General features: G+C 42.4%; 1 protein-coding gene and 1 pseudogene across 2 annotated transcripts in view; both read left to right on the top strand.

The window, feature by feature from the left end:
• The first annotated feature begins 1,671 nt into the window (after window positions 1-1,671).
• Window positions 1,672-1,789, top strand: LOC120593458 (uncharacterized; annotated as a pseudogene).
• Window positions 1,790-16,123: 14,334 nt separating this feature from the next.
• LIMS2 (LIM zinc finger domain containing 2) overlaps window positions 16,124-20,355 on the top strand; it is a 40,721-nt gene continuing 36,489 nt past the window's right edge. Inside the window, exon 1 of one of the 2 annotated variants that reach the window (XM_039851285.1) lies at window positions 16,124-16,274. In XM_039851285.1, coding sequence (XP_039707219.1) covers window positions 16,183-16,274 — 92 coding nt within the window. In that variant the 5' untranslated portion in view covers window positions 16,124-16,182. Of the gene's footprint in view, window positions 16,275-17,586; window positions 17,919-20,355 lie in introns of those variants that run through there. The other variant, XM_039851287.1, reaches the window with a different exon arrangement.

The raw sequence follows: 20,355 nt of genomic DNA, 5'->3' as shown, positions 1-20,355 counted from the left end.
GTGCTGTTTGTTTAGCTGCAGCATCAGCTATATGATTGCTTTTGCTCACATGGTGGCAGATTTAGGATGTCTTGGAATTCTAAAAATTGCCAGCTGTTTCAGTTTCTGTATAGTATCTAATAATTCTGCAATCTGTTTTCCATTCTTTATAGGCTGTCCTAGGTAAGTTAAGAAACCTTGCTGTTTCCATAACATTCCAAAGTTTTGAGCTACACCAAAGGCATAATGATTACCAGTATAAATATTGGCCAATGGGCAAGCTCGAGTTAGAGCAATTAATTCAGGTTTTTGGGCAGGTCTTACTTCAATTAAATGAGGACTTTTGATTATGTCCACCATGGAAGTTATTGCATATCCAGCATGGTAATTTCCCAGTTCATCTGTGAGATAAGATCCATTTGTAAACCAAATTAAGGCAGCATTGTCAATAGTAGTTTCTTGTACATCATGTCTAGGAGCAAGAATGTGGTCCAGTAAGTAGAATGCAATTGTGAGTGTCTTTATCTTGTAAAGAAGGTGGCCAAGTTGCTGGGTTAAGACTGTTACATCAAGCTCAGTAATATTAGATGCAGAAAGTAAGAGTACTTCATAAGAAGCCAGTCAGTTGACCAAGTAACTCTGAGTATAGTGAGAGTTCAACAGATTCAACAGAATGAGGAACATAAATTGTTAAAGAGAGCCTATAATTATTTCTTCTGTTTATTTGCATAACATGGCTATAGTAGAGATGGACCTCTGTCTCTACTATAAAGAGAAGAAGCCCTTTTGCTACTGAGTCTAATTTCTGGTTGTAATATTCTGTAAGTCTATGATAATCTTCATGTTTCTGAGTTAAAATTCTTAAGACATTTCCTTTATCTTCATGTATGCAAAAGAAGAAAGGAAGTTTATAATTAGGGTATCGCAAAGATAATTCTTCCTTTGGAGCATCTACAGCTGATTTCTCTTCAGGGGGTCCATTGGATCAGATCAGGTTAATCTGATTTTAATAAGACATATAGAGTTTGAGGCATTAATGAAAAATTGGAACCCAGTTGCAACCATATCCAGTTATTTCTAGCAATCTTTTTAGCTGTCTCTTGCTTCTTTATAAAGAAAGGAAAGAATTCCTGAGTCTTTCAGGGTTAATTAGTAGCCAATCTTTAGATATAAGATGGCCAAGGTATTTTACTTGGTACAAATAGAATTAAACTTGTCTTTTGAGACCTTATGTCTCTTTATGGCTAGCTGTTGTAATAGGTAAATTGTGTCCTTTTGAGAGACTAATAACATTATAGAGCATAAAATTAAATCATCCACATACTGGATTAGAGTAGAATCTCTGGGAAATTAAACATTATTTAAATCAGCCTTTAGTATCTAAGAGAAGTATGTGGGGCTTTCCATATATTCCTGGGGCATTACTATTTAAGTAAATTGGCTATCTTCCCAGGTGAAGGCAAAGAGATTTTGACTGTCCTTTTCTACATGAATGCTGAAAAAGGCACTACACAAACCTATCACTGAAATAATATTGGAAGTCCACAGGAATTGCTTGATAATAGAGTGTGTAGGTTTGGAACCACGGGATGTCCGGGAACAACTATTTTGTTTATAGCTCTGAGATTCTGTGTAAGTCTCCATCCTTTCCCGCTGGGTTTCTTTATTAGAAGGATAGAATTACAGGGGCTCACCTACAGCCATGCTACTCTGAACACACCCGACCCATCTGATCTTGGAAGCTAAGTGGGGTCGGGCCTGGTTAGTACTTGGATGGGAGATCACCTAGGAAGACCAGGTGCTGTAGGCATAAAAAAAAAAAAGAAAAATAAAAAAGAATTACAAGGGCTCATATACGAAATTATAAAGCCCTCCTTGAAAGTAATCCAGTATAATGGGCTTAATTTCAGCTAGTGCTTCAGGTCTTAAAGGATATTAATGAATATTAAGTGGAGCCAAAATATTGTCAATAGTTATTTTTATAGGAGTGGCTGAGTTAGTCTTGTCAGCGTCTGTACAGGAAAGGGTCCAGAGTTCCATAGGAACGTCCTGCAGCAAGTGTTTTGGTCTCAAAAGTAGTTTCCTCTTGCGGAGGTTCCTTTAAAATCATTATTTTCTCAATTGGTTTAGTGTCTGATTTACTTAGTTCTAAATACATTTTGCCCTTCTGAGAAAAGGATATTGGGCATCAGGTTTCAAGAAAGTCTGAACTTATCAGGTGAATTGGGGTAGATTTGACTAGTAAAAATATATATATCTCCCCGTAACATTCCCTAGGAAATAGGTTCTGATTTAAAAACAGATATTGGTTGATTGGCTATTCTTATCATTTGTACAAAAGCTTTACTCTGAGAGAGATGGCAACTTAATTGAGTCGGGTTAAGAACAGATAAAGTAGCCCCAGAAGTAGTAGTTTCCCTTTTTATGGTAGTTTCGGTTTTTCCTAAAGTATTGGTGAGGAGAATATCCCATTTAAGTTTTCTGCAATCCTTCCTAAGATTACCTGACTTTTTACAGTAAAGCAGACTCCTTTTCCCCCTTGTTGAAAAGGCTGTTGGGGAGGTTTGACCTGATTGCTTAATTGCTGGAGCTGTAAATTCGTGATTTTAGTAACTTTATATTTTTCTTTCTTTTTGATAGTTTTAGATAATTGATCAGCCAGAGAGTTATAAGGTCCTCATCTGATCCTTCCAGAAATGCTGAATTGAGCAATGGATCACTCTGATGTTCCTTAAAACTGTCTGGAGACCATTCTGAATGTTGTTTGTAAGTTTTCTCAAAACATTCAAAGGAATCAAGTACAGTTTCATTAGGTCTTTGCTTACACTGCTGGATTTTAGTCCAGTCCATTTTCTGAGGGAAAATCTCAGGGATGGTGTGGTAAAGCCAGTGGGATAATTCTCTGTACTTCCCCTAGTTTGTTTCTCTTTGTTTTTGTTTGTTTGTTTGTTTTTTGTTTTTTGTTTTTTTAATCCACTATAGGAGTTTCCCAGATAACCTTAACTTAGCTATTCTGCTGCTTTGCTCTCAGAAACCAATAGGTGTATTAGTTATAATAGGTCAGAATGGCCAAGATCATATGTTCTAACAGTTAAATCAAATTCCTTTTTGAATCCAACAGGGTCATGGCGAGGATTGGGAAAATTTTTAGTTAGATTCCTTAATTCTGTTCTAGTCCAAGGAGAGTAAGTAATTGCTGGTTCCCCTTTGCCTGAGACTGGCTTTTTTCTAAAGGGAACTACCAGAATTTCTGTTTTGTTTTGTTTTGTTTTTCTTTTCTGGTCTATCCTGGTCTGGCTCTCTATCCTTAATTTTCCCTAGGACAGTAGGGAGTGGTGCAGGGGAGAGGGAAGGGGGAGGAGGAAGGGAGGGTAAGTCCTGACAAGGTAGCTCAGAAAGTAAAGGATATACTGGGGCAGTTGGAGAAGGGGTGAAGTGGGGCATTAGCATTGAGCAGCTTAGGAAGCCTTCCTTAGTTAGAGACAGTTTCTAAAATTATCTAATTCACTTCCTGGAGAGAAGAAAATCTATTTGTGCCTCATTGAGAGGCTTCTATTTTCCAATCAAGGTAAGCTTTCCATTCATTCAGTGTAATTTTATTAATTAATTTATTTTTTCATTCAGTGTAATTTTATTAATTAATTTATTTTTTCATTCAGTGTACTTTTAGAGTTGACTTTTTCTAATTGTGCACACAGAAAAAGGATCAAAGGATCCTCATTTCAGCCATCTTAAGCTGAGATCTTTTTAAGTCAAGTCTCCCCATTTTTGTATATACTTGCAAATAAAGGCTCTATACGAATTATACAGAAAACCTGCGGGAGTATTAATGGGAGGCTGACCATCTTGGGGTTTGTTGGCCTTGGAGGCATGATTCTCCATGTTAATTTTAGTGTTATATTGAGATCCGTAGAGACTGAACAGACTTCTAGGGATATTACATGGTGGGTTGAAGTGTGATGCTTATGGGTTGAATTCCAAGGGGCTGTCACCTCCCCAGTTGTTTGAACTCTCTTACTTGTCTTAATTTCTCCCCCTGGCTGCCACATACAGCCATGAGGGCTCAGAGAACTGTCGCCAGCCGTTATATGCACCTCCTGGATGAGCCAAATATTAATTAATGTGGTGAATATTCCTATAGGACCACCACGCCTGAGAGGAAATTTTTCTTAGGCACCTCCATGAAAATTCTTAGTTACCTAAGAATACCCCCAGGATTTGGGTTAGTGGAGTAAATGTCCTTTTTCTTCAGAGCTAAAGGACTTAGCAAAGATTTCGTTCAGGCTCTCAGTAAGCAATTCCAATGGAAAAGCCAAAATTAAAATCAGCAGCCCATTTTCTCCTTTCCCTGGGTTATCTCAACCCTATCCTTTAGTGCCACCTCGAGGATTTTCTAAGAACAGCTCAAATAAAGTCAGGGACCTGCTACTTAAAGCAGAGAGGTCTGGGATTCCAAGAGAAAACTCACCCAAGTTTACCCAATGTGGGACACAGTGGGCGCCTGCTGGTACCTACTGGTCCAAGTCTGCCAGATGGTCCTGAGTGGGCTTCTTAGTAATCCTGCAGGCTATGCCAAGTAAATGTCAATGAAAAATACATCCACACCTATAGAAGAATGTTATGAGTTTATTTGAGCCAAATTTTGAGTGCTGACCCAGAAGCGAAATCTCAAATGATTGAGAAAATGCATTGGAGAATGGCAGTTTTGCAGTTTATTTTATACATTTAGAATCAAAGGAGAATGTGTAAAGGTTACATAACATACAATGGTGGTAGTTTAAGGGAGAAAGCAAAGCAGGGAAATCTCTAGGACTGGATAAAAAACAAAATGGAGAGGTACATACTTATTTTACATTGGTGGGACAGGAGAGTTAACATTTAACATTAACAGTAAATAGAGTGGTATTCGGGCACTAGATAACAGTGAGGGGTCTTGTGGTCTTGTGCTCTGGTGCATTAGTGTTCTGGTGCTGGCAGTTGTGCCTTTGAGGGGTCTGAAAAAGAAAATTACTCTGACATGTCAAAGGTAAGTTATCCTAGATGTATAAGAACGATGGATAGGGCTGCTAAAGATAAAGACTGTCCTTTGCTAAGGAAGCTAAAGCCCAGGTCACCATGACCTGCCCAGTAAGGAATTTATGATCAGGCCATCTTCTTTGATTACTTTTGTTCACTGAGCTTGTCAGGACTGCCAAGTAGCCCCTTGAGTTTGTCAGGTTTGCTACATAGCCCCTCTTTTACCTATATTGGTGTTGTCTTATATGAAACAAACCACTGTAATGTTATATGTATTACACTAGACATCAAAAATGAAAATATAATGTGAAAAATAAATGTTTATTTATTTACGGGTATAGTGATTTATACATTGATAATGAAGAAGCAGCGATAGGATTGCTTTATGATAGTTAGTGTAATCAATACAATTGCTTCATAGTTGCCTGGACTGTACACTAATGAATGAATTATTATGAAATTTTTATTACATACAAGATTACAGTCATATTCATAATACACTACTAGAAACATTGTTACATTTTTTAAAAATCCACTTACCTGTGATGATAGGCAGATACACAGTTTCTCCAATTATAAGAAGTATACTGTGTGGTAATGTAATTATGAAGTTATTACTATAAAGTTATTATATTTTCACACAAAGACACACACATATACAGCAGATAAGTTAAAGTGTCTGGCATGATGATTATTTACTATTCATTAAGTGGAAGTGGATCATGATAAAGGTCTTTATCCTCATTCTCTTCATGTTGAGGGAGAGAAGAGGTTGATCCTGCTTTCTTAAGAGTGGCAGAGGGAGAGGGGTAGAGAAAGTGGAAGGGGTGGCAAAAGAGGCAGGCACACTCAGTGTAATTTCTGTCATTTTTGCCTTTCCATTTCTCTAAAAGTGTTTCTATATGGTTTTCTTCTTCCACCATTTATTCTGGTTTCAGTGCCCATTTCATAGAAGGTCCATACTATAAAAGAAGTCAAAGGCATTCTTGAACTTTCAGAATGCTTCTGCCAGATTGTCTGATGTCAGTTTGTTTTCTGGTGCTGCTTCTTCTAGGATGTCTTCCTCAGCATCTGGCACTGGTTCAGAAGCACTCATCTCTATCAAGTCATCTGTTAGTTCCTCTGATGTAGCATCTATTAGATCTTGAATTCCTCAAGATCCATATCTTGAAACAATTCACCCCCACCTTGACTGGCTCTGTTGTAAATCCTGTGAAGTCATTCATAACATCCGGACACAGTTTTCTCCAGCAGGAATTTATTTTTTTGAGCTTGATGGCTTTCATGGATTTTTCTATAACAATGATGGTATCCTTTCAGGCTTTCATAATGCTCTATCGGAGTTCTCTTCCATAGCGTTGATAATCTTTTCCATGGAGTACTGTGTGTAATGAGCCTTAAAGGTCCTTATGCCTCCCTGATTTAGAGGCTGAATTAGAGACTTTGCGTTTGGGGGCCTTTATTTTGAGCTCATGGGATTCTGGGTGGTCAGGGGCATTGTACAATATCAAAACAACTTTTTGTTATTGTACAGACCCTCACTTGCAAGGTACTTCCTGACTTCAGGGACAAAGCATTGACGGAACCAATGCAGAAAAACTGTTCTCATCGTCCAGTCCTTCTTGTTGTACAATCAAAAGACTGGCAGGTGGTGTCTATCTTTTCCCTTCAATGCTCAGTGTTAGCAGCTTTATAGACAAGGGCAGTCCTGACTATAAATGAGACTGCATTTGCACAGAACAGTAAAGTTAGCCTATCCATTCCTGCCTTAAATCCTGGTGCTCGTTTCTCTTTCTTACTAATAAATGTCCTTTAGCTTTTTCTCCTCAAAATAGGCACTGTAGTCTGCATTAGAAACATGTTAAGGCAGATATTCCTCTTTAATTATTTTCTTAATGGTGTCTGGGAAATTGTCTGCTGCCTCTTGGTGTGTGGGAAATTGTCTGCTGCCTCTTGAAGTAGAATCTGCTTCTCCTGTTATCTTGACATTTTTTAAGTCAAACCTCTTTCTAAAATTAGGAAGCCCAACTCAATGACAACAAAAAATAAATGATCCAATCAAAAAATGAGCAGAGGACCTGAACAGACACTTCTCCCTAAAGTATGTACAAATGGCCAACAAATATTTGAAAGGATGCTCAACATCGCTAGCTATTAGGGCAATGCAAATCAAAACCACAGTGAGATACCATCTCACACCTGTTAGAATAGCTATAATCAACAGGACAAGTACTAACAAATGTTGGAGAGGATGTGGAGAAAAAGGAACCCTCATACACTGCTGGTGGGACTGCAAATTGGTACAGCCACTATGGAAAACAGTATGGAGGTTCCTCAAAAAACTAAGAATTGATCTACCATATGATCCAACTATCCCTCTACTGGGTATTTACCCCAAAGACTTGAAAACCCATATCCAAAAAGATATTTGCACACCGATGTTCATAGCAGCATTATTCACGGTGGCCAGGACATGGAAGCAATCGAGGTGTTCTACGATAGGTGATTGGCTAAAGAAGCTGTGGTGTATATATATACAATGGGATATTACTCAGCCATAAGAAGAGATGAAATTCTGCCATTTGTGACAACATGGATGGACCTCGAGATAATCATGCTAAGCGAAATAAGCCAAATGAACAGGATAAAGAAACAGAGACTTATGGACATGGACTATAGATTAGTGGTACCAGAGGGTAAGGGGTGGGGAAAGGGGGGAGGTAGACAGAGTAAAGGGGATCAAATATGTGGTGACAGAAAGAAATCTAACTATGGGAGGTGAACAGATAATATAAATATATATGTGCCTTACTGTTAAAGTATAATAAAGTAACAACAATAACTGCATAAAATTAACTGTAGTACACACTACACTACTGTAATAATTAAGTAGCCACCTCCCGTTGCTATTGCAATGAACTCAGTGTTATAAGTATCCTCTTAAATGCCGTGTGACCCTTATCTCTGCATGAGGAGTTCGTCCCTCCGGTAAGCTATTTATCACAGTAAAAAGTGATCTCTCACAGTTCTCATGTATTTTTCAATGTGTTTAGAGCAACATTATAAACCTTGAATAACACCATAGAACCCATATGAAGAGACACTAGTAATGCTGGAAGTGCTCCTAAGAAGTAGAGAAAAGTTATGACATTACAAAAAAAGGTTGAATTGTTTACTATGTACTATAGATTGAGGCCTGCAGCTGCAGTTGCCTGCCATTTCAAGATAAATAAATCCAGTGTAAGGATCATTATTAAAAAAAAGAGAGAGAGAGAAATTTATGAAGTCACCGCTGCAACTATGCTGGCAGATGTGGAAATCTTGCTCTTTTTGCTAAATACCTTTTTATCTCATATTGAAAATGCAGCTTTTATGTGGGTGCGGGATTGCTATAAAAAAAGGCATACCTAATGACTCTAATATGATTCCAGAAAAAGTGAAGTCATTATATAGCATATTGTTTGCTTATTTAAGTAAGCAAAAGGAAGCTGAAGTGTATAAAGCTGGAGAATTTAATGCCAGCAAAATATGGTTTCCTAATTTTATTTTTTAAAAAATTTTTAATTAATTTATTGGGGTTACATTGGTTAATACAATTATATAATTTTCAGATGTACATTATGATTTGACGTCTGTATATTCTATTGTGTGTTTACAACCCAAAGTCCAGTTTCCTTCAGCTACCATATATTTGATCCCCTTTACCCACTTCACCCTCACCCTAAACCCTGTATTTGATCTCCTTTACTCCGTATACCTCCCTGTCCTCCTCTACCCCACTAGTAACCACTAGTCTATAGTCCTCTAGTAACCACTAGTTTATATTCCATGTCCATGAGTCTATGTTTGTTTGTCCTGCTCATTTGTTGCATTTAGATTTATATCCCACATTTAAGTGATATCATGTGATTTTCAACCTGGCTTATTTCGCTTAGCATGATTATCTCGAGGTCCATCCATGTTGTCACAAATGGCAGAATTTCATCTCTTCTTATGGCTGAGTAATATCCCATTGTATATATATACACCACAGCTTCTTTAGCCAATCACCTATCGTAGAACACCTCGATTGCTTCCATGTCCTGGCCACCGTGAATAATGCTGCTATGAACATCGGTGTGCAAATATCTTTTTGGATATGGGTTTTCAAGTCTTTGGGGTAAATACCCAGTAGAGGGATAGTTGGATCATATGGTAGATCAATTCTTAGTTTTTTGAGGAACCTCCATACTGTTTTCCATAGTGGCTGTACCAATTTGCAGTCCCACCAGCAGTGTATGAGGGTTCCTTTTTCTCCACATCCTCTCCAACATTTGTTAGTACTTGTCCTGTTGATTATAGCTATTCTAACAGGTGTGAGATGGTATCTCACTGTGGTTTTGATTTGCATTGCCCTAATAGCTAGCGATGTTGAGCATCCTTTCAAATATTTGTTGGCCATTTGTACATACTTTAGGGAGAAGTGTCTGTTCAGGTCCTCTGCCTATTTTGCAGTTATTATTTAATACTGCATTTTTATGTTAGTTTACATTTCTCTCAACTGCACACAGCACCATGTATAGTCTGTAAGATTTGTGTGGATATGTTTTGATAAATTTTAACTTTTTACAATAGATTCATGTATATTTTATGATAGTGAACGATAAAGTAAACCAATATCTACATATATTTTATGCATTCATGACAAACCTAACTTTTTCTTAACCTTTTCTGTATTGTCACAAATCTTCAAAATTTTTTTCAAAATATTTATTGAAAAAAATCTGCATTTAGATGAACCCACACTGTTCAAACCCATGTTGTTCAAGGGCCAACTGTATTTCTATACACTGGCAATGAAAAATCTAAAGGAAATGAAGAAAACAATTCCATTTGCAATTACATTAAAAAGAATAAAATACTTAGGAATAAACTATCTAAAAAAGTGTACGACTTGTACACTGAAAATTACAAAACATTGTTCAATGAAATTAAAGCAAATCTAAATAAATTGAAAGATGACCCATGTTAATGGATCAGAAAATTACTTTTTGGTTACACTCACCCCCTGCCCCAACCATTCCCAAAACCTGGCAACCACTGTTTTCCATTTCTATAATTTTGTTATCTCAAGGATGTTATATGAATGGAATCATACAGTATGTAATATTTTAAGATTGGCTTTTTTGTTACTTGGCATAATGCCCTTGAGATATGTCCAATTTGTTGTGTGTATCAATGGATGATCCTTTTTATCCTGCCTCCTTATGTAACCTTTGAACATTTTTTAGAATTCCATTTTGATTAATCTGTAGTATTTTTGCTGTATGTCTTTGTATAGATTTTTTAGTGGTCGCTTTAAAAAGTTATATATACTTAGGTACAGTCTACTAGTGTTGACATTTTATCATTTTATGATAATGTTACAGGTCCCTGAGGTTCACTTCTTCTTCTTTTTTTTTTTTTAGTTTACCCCTCCGTGTTCAGTTTGCATAGTTTCTATTCTTCTATCCTGGGATTTCCCAATCCGGCTGGTGGAAACAGGTTTTATTCTTGGCTCTGTGTGAGTGCCAGGTACTGTTCCCTCACATTCTTTCAGGTGGTTCTTTCCTGGCCTGGAGCAGTTTCCTTACATGCATATGCTTATCAGTACTCATTTGAATACTTGAGGGAGACCCTCTAGAGATCTTTGGAGTTCTCTCTGTGCAGACTTTTCCTTTCTAGTATCCAGTTCTGTGAAGTCTAGCTGCCTCAATCTCCCTGGACTTCCAGCTCTATCTGTTTAATTCAGGGAATCTGCTCAGTCCATCTGGATTCCTCTTTTCTGAGTGAAGGCCTTTTGAAGCTGGGGCAATCATAGGGTTCACTTGTTCATTTCCTGTCCTTTATGGATAACTGTGCTTTATTGCCTGATGTTCAGTATCTTGAAAATAACTGTTTTATATATTTTGTGTTATTTCATATATTTTGTCTGGTTCCTGCAACTTCATCTTGGCTGGGTACAAATGTCTTAGTAATTTTTTTCTGTTTTAGAAAATTTTAAATGCAGTCTGCATTTCAGGTAAAAGCCACAGACTAAGCTGCCAGCCTCTTGCACTGTCTTCCTGCCAGCTGAGCTGACCCTTATAAAGGAGTTCCTGGAATCATCTTCTAACCAGTGGGCTGAGATCTGCTCTGACCAATTGGAAATATACAGCTATATTTTCACTTGCATCTTTACTGAACAATCAGAGTATCTCCATAACAACCAGTCAGAATGCATGATTCCAACTAATCAGGCCAGTGCTATTTGGACCAATCAAACTGTGCAGATTTGGTTCCCTCATTTGCATAAAATTGGACCAGTCAGGAACTAAGGCAGGACATTTATAAAAGCGGGCCTCCCCTTTGACTCAGGAGCGCACTTGTGATTTGCACCAGAGGCTGCTTTTCCTGGGTTGCTGAGTCTTTACCTGAATAAAGTTTCTCCTTTTATGGCACTCCAGATTGGCGATTTCTGTTGGCATTAGACTAGGGCAACAACCTTTTGTTGGCACCCTCATGCTTGGCACTTCATACTGATGAACTGGACCCTAATTAATAGATGTGTTGGTGGAATTGCATCTTCTCTGGGTAGCGCCCGTTTGAGGCCTTAGTCCTCCCCATAGGTAGTCAGCCCTTTGCAAATGTACATTAATGGAGGAACATTAGTGCCAGTTCAAATGACTGTGTTTTGGGGATCCCCAGACCTGCCTCTCTTGGGGCAAATGGCAGACTAGTATATACCATAAAAGTATGGAATATGTAAAATGAGTTTGAGCATGATTAGTTTTTTAAACAGATTCCATTTTTAAAAGAATACTTTCCATTGTTTCTTCAAATTATAGATTTCTTAGGTGCAAAAAACTTTTTTTATTTATACAAATTCACTTCAGGAATAGATGTGCTGAGTAAAGTCATATTTGAGATACAACAGGAGTATGATACTAATTCTACATTTAGGCTGCTCATCATATGAGTATTAAACTACCAAGAATGTTTAAAACAATGTTCATTTAATAAATATTTACTGAGTAACTTCTCTGAGTAGAGCCCTGTCTCTCAGTCCCCAGGAAAGAGCAGTGAACAAGGCAAGAGTCTGTTTTGGAGAGTTTACATTCTGGTGCATAGCTTATTCATACTATGAAGGCAGGTTATTTTAAACATGGCAATACAATCACTGGTTCCAACAAACAGTTGAGTGCCTGCTGTATATCTAGCGATCCCTCTGTTGGCCTCGTGTTGTATAAAAGTAAACAGCTTCAACCTCAAGGGATGTAAAATTTGATTGAAAAACATAAAACTGTTATCTTCATACAAGTTGGATATACAAACAGTGTCCATAGAGCACATGAATGCTGGCCCCTCCCTCAAGTAGTACAAGTCCAGGGAGACCCCGGGACATTAGGTATAGCTCAGCGTGAATGGTGCTTCGGAACTGTAGAGCTGGGCAGTCCTGATAAGCACTCTATGGTGTAAAGAAACAGTCTGAAACTGCAAACACAAAAGGATCACAATCGTGTACAAAATAACTACGCACAAATAAGACTGGAAATGAAGTGTCCATTTTTGCTGGTGAAACTCAAAACAATTTTTCTTCCTTCTATTTCTGGGCATTTCCCAATACAATGAATTTTTTTTATAGCAGAAGATAATAAAATAATTTAAAATAATATAAATAATCTTGAGATTTTTCCTCCTTTCAGGGAAAACAATTACTGCCAAGAAGGTATCTTAGTAATTATTCCTGGGTTACTCAAAGTAGTTGCACGTTTCTTTTTTCCATGCCTTGTGGAGATCGTTTTTTTGGCGCGTGTACATGCTATAAACATTGGCTTCCCAGGGGCTCATGAACTCAGGTGTTTAGTAAATGCTCGTTTTAGTGGCTGCCAGATGAAGGCCACCCTGGCAGCTGCCCCTTTGCTGGCTTCTATGGATTGGGAGGGCAGCTGTCACTTTTGTTCTGCAGTCCAGGGTCCCTAGCCCTGCAGGGGGATATGCTTTCAGTGGCCCGCCCAGCAGGCGCATCCCCAGGGAGGCCGGCTTTTCCTTCCTGGTCTTCCTCCATCCTCTCCAGACCCTAATGAGCCTCCAGCCCAACCCTCCAGTTCCTCCCGAGCCTCCTGCCCAAGGAGAGATGACACTGGAATGCCTGGGTGTTCCTTGGTGGCTGGACACTTTCAGCTGCTGCTCAGTACTTTTCCAAGTGCCACGCGGGCTGGGCAGCTGCTGTTTTCCCCAGAGAAGTTGCTGGCAGCACTGAGGGAAGGAAACAGCAGAAGGCGGAGTGGCGATTCAGCCCAGGAGGTAGAGACACTGCCTGGAGCCGAAGTGGTGCATTTTGCTCTCAGTATGTGCATGGGGCCTAGTCCCTGATTCTTTCTGCTGTCCTCTTCTGCCCTCTAAGGGATCATGCTGATGCTGCTAATGTTGGGGTCTGGGGACAGCCCCAGCATGGTCTACCCTCCTGGCTTAGCCTTACACATCCTTAGCCAGGTGGCACGAGAGTGGCGGAAGGCCACCTTGGCTGGTTGCTAGGACTTCTGCTGGTGAGACCAAATCTGGACAGGTTGGGTCTAGGGGATGAAGGGTGAGGGGAGCAGATCTTTATTTTGGACAGAGTTTGGAGATGCTCTGGTGGGAAGGTTGGTGAGCTGGTTGCCCTAATGGGAAAGAGGAACGGTACCTCACACATGGAGGAAAGATGTGCTTAGAGGCAGAGAGAGGCTGAAGGCCCTGCAGGTGACGAGCTCTGTGGTCACTGTGCACAAGTGGTTTCTTATCGGATGACAAGGCCATGATGCTCTGAGGTACAACAGAATTGAGGGAGCTGTCCTCAGCCACGCTTTTTCCAAGGCCATCTTGCCCCAAACCTGTGCATTGAGGCAAGCCTGTCCCAAAGCTGAGGTGAGACTGAAACGGCATTTTCCTCTCCGAAGTCCAAGGCTAGGACAACTTTGGAAAGGAAGAAGAACTGTAAGCTGTGAAGCTCTTGGCCCAGCTCTGCCCTTAAGTGGACTAGACTCTCAGGAAGGGTTCTGTGTTCTTTGTAGAATAAAAAAGTTCTGAGTCTCTTGTCATTTGTTCTTAAAGTGTGAAAAGAATTAGTAGATCATGATTCCACCAGCTCCTTTCACTTTGCTTTGGTGATCTAGGAAGTAAGGTCACTTTGTGCTGCTCAGATGGTATGTATAATAGCAGATCACTATTCTCAGGGCATGCTCATATTTTAAAATAGAAAAATTTATTTGCAAACAGCAAATGTCTTTCTATCTGTGGGTGTGCAGAGGTGGATGTAGTACCCACTATTCATTTCTTGGAAGCAAGATTTCTCAAAGCAGTTGTAATATCCTCAGCCTCCATTCTCTGTTACCTCCACTCTCCCCTCTAGGGTGCTATGTGCCCTACTCCAGGGAGCACTGTTTGCATGAAGCACAGTGAGAGGTGCTCCAGAGAGTGGGTAATTGCAGGAGCCTGCCTCACCTTTCCAGCTGGGTTCGGGTCCTCTCACTCCCATAGACCTGCTCCTGACGTCCACTCCCCACCAGCCATTTCCCCTGGATTGTGCAAAAGGCTACTCAGCTGTAACACATCCTCGCCTGATCCACCACAGGCCCACTGTGCAGCAAAGGAAGAGAAACTGGGAGTCATCTGGACTCTTTGTAATCATGCCCACACCCACCATCAATACCCAAGTCAGACATTCAGCAAAGTTGAAAGAATTTTACCATGATGCTCAGATACTCACCGCCTAGATTCTCCCATTGTTGTACTGTATTGTACAATTGTTGTACTATACTCATCTATCCATTCCTTTACTTATCCATCAATCCATCTTGATTTTTAAATTGTAGTTCAAAGTAAGTTACAGACATCAGTACCTTTCTACAGGACTTGGGCATGCATGTCATTAACTAGAGTACAATATTTGTTTACAGTTATTTTTCTTTTGAGGCAAAATTTATGTTCAATGAAATGTATATGTCAAACCCATATATTCCACGAGTTTTGACAAATGCATATACCTGTGTGACCCAAACCCCTATTAAGATACAGAATATTCGCCCCCAAAAGTTCCCTCATGCCCCTTCCCAGCAAATCCCTGCCCCCCTATTGCCACCCCAAGGTAGCCACCATTCTGAATTTTTTCCACCATAGTTTTCCTGTTCTAGAGCTTAATGTAAGTGGGGCAGGTGCTTTTTTGAGTAAGGCTTCTTTCACTCAGAGTAACGTATTTGAGATTCGTCCACGTTGGTGTCAAAGTGTTGTCTGTGCTTGTTTAGACTCTTACCTTTCTAAGGGTGAAATCCAAACTCTACCTTGGCCCTGGTGCTCTGGCCTCTGGACCTTCCCTTTTATTTTCCATGTCCCCACCTCCCTGTTCTCCAGACACACCACCTTTGTTCTCACCTTTGATTTCACCAAGCTCATTCCCACCTCAAGGCCACTGCACATGCTGTTCTTTCTGCTGGCTCTTTTTCCCAGTTCAGGTTTTTGCTCAGATGTCACTCTTTCAAAGCCTTCTTTGCTCCTCACTCTAAAGCAGCCTCCACATTGTCCTTTTCTTTGCAGTACTTGTCTCTGTCTAAAATCGTGTTTATGTATTTGTTTACTTGACCTTCCCCACCCCAGCTAAACTTGATGAGGCCATGGTCTACATCTTCTTGTTCACTGCTGTACTTCCAGTGCTGGTGTAGCATAAATACTCTCGAATGAATGGGTGATGAGTGGGTGCATGTATGAATGACCACTGTTGGGCAATTGTCAACTCTTTTCTGCAAATCTGACCTCTGCTGCGCAGTAGGAGGCTGGCCCATGGCTCCAGAGGCTGAGAGATGCCCACAGCCACCACCCAGCACTAACTGAGAATGCCTGTGGCTCGGGAGTAAGGCAGGCTGGGCAGATGGGTGAGCAGCAGAGGAATCTGGTTTGGCCACAAGCAGATCCTCATGTGCTCAGCAACCATACAAAGGGAGGCTTTAAGGCTAGAAGGCAAGCCTGGGCCCCCTCAAGGGAGAGAGCAGGTTCCTTTGCTGTTCTGCTTTCTACTTTTCATCCTCTTTGGTTCCCACAGGACCCCAATATTCGATTAACCATCCAGCAAGGCAGTAGATTCCTGGTGCACAGCTTCCAGCACGCCTGTTCCTCTGCATCCACGATTGTGGAAAGTATGTCTCCCTAAACAAGTGGATGAACCAAGAAATCATACATCCCTTATGCCTCATCAACCATCAGAAACAGCTAAGACACAATTGCAAAAAGAACCAACAACTGCAAACCCTGTAAGTTTTAAGATAAAGAGCTTCTTAGGAACCAGTGCCTTTTCCAAGCTTATTTCTGCAGATGTAACTCTTGCTCTGCATGTTACTGTCAACTCAGCTTTCCGAACTCCACTGTTAGTTTACTTTATCTGTGGGTTACTTCTGGAGAGTCCTTGTTTATTGCCAGGACTAGAAGTCCTATGGTGTTCAGTCAGTTAACATATCAAGCTGCCTGGCTCTAGCCCCACCCACAGTGTGATATTTGAGCTGCTTCCAATCACAAGCTCCATACCACCATCCTTAGGTAGAGTGAGAGTTTTGTTTTGTTTAATAATTTTCTCAGAATAGATTCCCAAAATAGTTTTCTATCACCAGGTCACTTTAATGGCTTTTCTCTAGCTTGTCAATTAGCGCTTTACCATAGAAAAGTGTTAACCTAAAAATAAAGGTCTTTCAAAGTGTGAGGCAAACAGATGTTTACCTGAGATCAAAGAATAGCTATTTGTGAAGTGTTAATTCAGGTAGAAGCCCAAATAGTTTTCCTATTAGGAGACAAAGGCAACGGGTATTTATGAGAAAGGGAAGGAGAATAATTACTTAGAGAGAAAGAAGGCATTTCTATTGGTGCAGATAAGCTAACATGGTGACATTAGTACTAAACAATGTTTTTAATTTGCAGTCCAGTAATCATAAGTTTATTATCTTTGCAAACAGCTTTTTGAGACACAAGGTTGCTTTAGTCCCATTCCAAAGGTTGTTTTGTCCTATTTTTAACATTCCAAAGGTTTTCTACATAAGAGGTACAAAGGAGTTCCTACGGGATTTAAAGTGGCTCCGTTTATATTATTGTTTACAAGGAGTACGTGATTCTCCACCCCACCACCCGCGTATGGTTTTGTCATCATAAGGTTCCTTTTGCTAGGTGAAGGCCTTGCTCAAGGATTTGGGTGAAATGTCATTCCCTGGCAGGGTTACTGACCTGGTACCTAAGTATGCAGAGTCAAGCTCAAGACTCAAAGGGACACCCCACTACTTGGCCTCTCTGGGGTGGGCGGTGGACTGCGTGGACTGGGGGCACCCAGCGCCCCAGGAGAAAGTCGGTGCCCAGAAACGTCTGAGGAATGTGATCTCCTGTCCTGCCCTGGCCGCAGTGGAAAGTCCGGGCTTGGAGGCCAGGGGCGGTGGTCTCAGCCTCGTATCTCTGTCATTCCCATTCTCCCCCGCAAGTGTCCCGTTCCCAGCAGGGACAGTGGCGGGGAGCGCTGGGCGGGGCGTTTATTTTAACTTCATTCCCTTTAAAAGGAAAGCTATGCGGGGAATTCAGGAGGTGGCGAGCGAAGCCCGAGGGAGGACGTGACCCACACGCCCGCTCCGAGCTCCGCGTTCCCAGAGCCGGGTTTGGGCCTGCGGCAAGCCCTCCCCGCCCCCGCGCCCGCGCGTCTCGACCCTCGCCTGCGCCTGCCCCCCGCACGCCCCCGCGGGCTGTCCCCCGCCCAGCCCCCACGTCCCGAGCCCGCAGCGCGGCGGGCGGAGCCGCACTTGGCCTTCTTTGGGCGGCGCCCTGCTGTCCAGATCCTGCGGCGTGCGCTCGGTGGTGGCGGCGGCGGCGGTGGCTCGGGGAGTCGGAGGCGACCGGGCTCAGCGTGCGGCCACCATGACAGGAAGGTAACGGCCCCATCCACGCCCTCCACGGAGGGCGTCTGTCTGGGCGGGACAGACCCCGCCCCGCTGAGCCCCTCAGCCTCGCTGGCTCCCTGGGCGTAAGCTCTTGGCAGGACAGGGGTATCCCCGCCACCTGCCGACGTGGGGCAGCGGCCGGTGAAGCTCCTGCCCACCTCACAGCCTCCCTTTGAGAGATGGCTCAGAGGGGCCAGGGCACTTGCCCAAGGTCTTACACCAACTAAAGGGCAAAGCGCTAAAACCCAGACTGTGGGCTTCATCAGCTGCCCTGATCCCCAGCTGTGTAGTCCTGGGGGAAGCCTCGCCTCCGAAGCCGTGTCTCCTCTGTCAGCCCAGAGTGGCAAAAATGTTAAAATTGGTAAAGGATCTGTGTGGGGGCCCAGCCAGAGCTGTGCCCTAGCAGGGGCTGCACAGAGTGGGGAGGGGGCAGGAACTTCCGCTCTCAGGCTCTTTGTTGCCATTTCGCAGATGAAGTAACTGAGGCTACAGAGGCTGAGTGAGTCATGAGGCTGGTCACATGTTTACCAGTGTCTGGCCAGTGTTGGTCTCTGCTGACCATTCTGAAACAGGGCTGGGTTCAAGAGCATGACTCAACCCTGGCAGGAGAATCTTCTTTATGACCCCTCGCCTTGGGCTTATGAACTGAGGCTCTGTGGCTTTGTGGGGCGGGCGGGGGGCCGGGGCTTAGAGAGGCAATGACCAGGAATGGGGAGCACCCACAAAGGGCAGGATGGAGCCCCAAACCTGTGTACTATGCAGGGTGGTCACCTAGCCTGCAGAGGCACACTGCCTCTGATCACTATGAAGGCTGTGGCTCAGAGTCTTAGGGCAGCCCCAGGAACCCAAAATAGCATGTGTCCTGTCACCTAGCCAGTCTTGTGTTTTGGATGCATTTTGTTGCCTACTACCTCTGTTGTGACCGGAATAACCAGACTCAACCTGAGTGCTTTGATTATAGAGGCAGTTTATTAGCCGGCGGCTGTCCTTCCAAAGGAGCAGCCCCGAAATGCCGAGATACAAGGTTTTTAAGCCCTAAATCCCATTCTTCATTCTATCTTAAACATAAAGGTCTATTTCTCTCCTATTCACTACCTGTCAACCCACTGGTCAGGTGTGCAAGCGGGGAGTACAGAAGCAGAAAGCTTGTTGTTAGAATGTTATGTTCCTATGGGTGATTGCCTATGTTCCCATGGGCAATAGCCAGTATTCTCATGGGCCAAACAGTAATTTTCAGCTTATATACAATTGATTATTTTTCATGCCACGCAAGCAAGCAGGGTTACACAGGCTAAAACTGGCAGTTAGCGTCTGAGCTCATCGTTACAAGTTTTATGATTAACAGAATGTAGTTAGGGGTTCCAGAAACTAGGCCTAAGGTATAGACTTCCTTTGTCCAGTTTCAGGTTTTAATTATCCTTTAACCCTTTCACATTTCAGCAGGCTATCACACCTCATCCTCCCATCCCAGGTCTGCTTACAAAACCAGCTGCCAATGTTTGCCCTCCTAGTGTACATGTGAGGCTCCTGCCCTCCCATTCCCCACAGAACGCCCCCTGCCAGCTGCCTGCTCCCCCCACCCCCAAGAGCTTTGGAGGATAAAAGAGTGAGAGTGAATTGGGAACAGAATGAAGGGTGGCACAGACCAGTATTGAGGTAGGGGTGGGATGTGTGAGAGATGGTTATTCAAGCACAGCAAATAAGGCAGGGCCACATGCTACCAGCTTCTGCCCTGACACCCTGCAGGGAGGCAGATCAGAGACCCATAAGTACCTGCGTTCCCTTGGCAGGGGTCCTCTCACCCATGAGTCCCTTGGGCCTTCCACGGACATGGAGGCCATCGGGTCAGCCTGCTTACAGTCCAGCAAGAGAAGTTGGGAAGGCAGGTGGGTGGTGGGAGCAGGGGCCAGCCTGCCCTGGCTATGGCTGGGGTCCAGTAGGCTTTCTGAGCCTGAGAAATACTGGTCATCAAATGACACAGGGTGAGCCTTGGAAAACAAACACCAAGTCAGTTTTTTCCTTCTCAAAGTAATACGTCTCATCTTAGAGAGTTAAGAAAACCCAGAAACATGAAAGATAACAGAAACATCAAAAGAAAGAAAGAAAACACACAGTTCTATTCCCTAGAGACGTTATTAGGAACATTTTGGTGGATTTCTTTTTTTTTTCTCATGATGTATTTTACCACTTACCGGTTTTTCCGAGCAGTCTGTGAGTGTAGGTTTATGCCCTCCTTTGCAGTGTCTGTGCCAGGACTGGCTTGCTTCCCCCCACACACAAGCATTGGGCCAGGCCGGCCGAGGAATGGATAACCAACCCAATCTGTGGGTTGGGCAAGGTTGTCCCTGTCCTAAAAGCTGTGGGGTTTCATTTTCACTCTGCTCTAAGCCACCATGCCCTGTCCACTGCACTTATACAAGACAGC

This window comes from Pteropus medius, unplaced genomic scaffold (assembly GCF_902729225.1).
Source record: "Pteropus medius unplaced genomic scaffold, Ma_sr-lr_union100, whole genome shotgun sequence".
NCBI classification, from domain to species: domain Eukaryota; kingdom Metazoa; phylum Chordata; class Mammalia; order Chiroptera; family Pteropodidae; genus Pteropus; species Pteropus medius.
The sequence above is the reverse complement of the archived record's forward strand: the minus strand, read 5'-3'. Positions and strand labels throughout refer to the sequence as shown.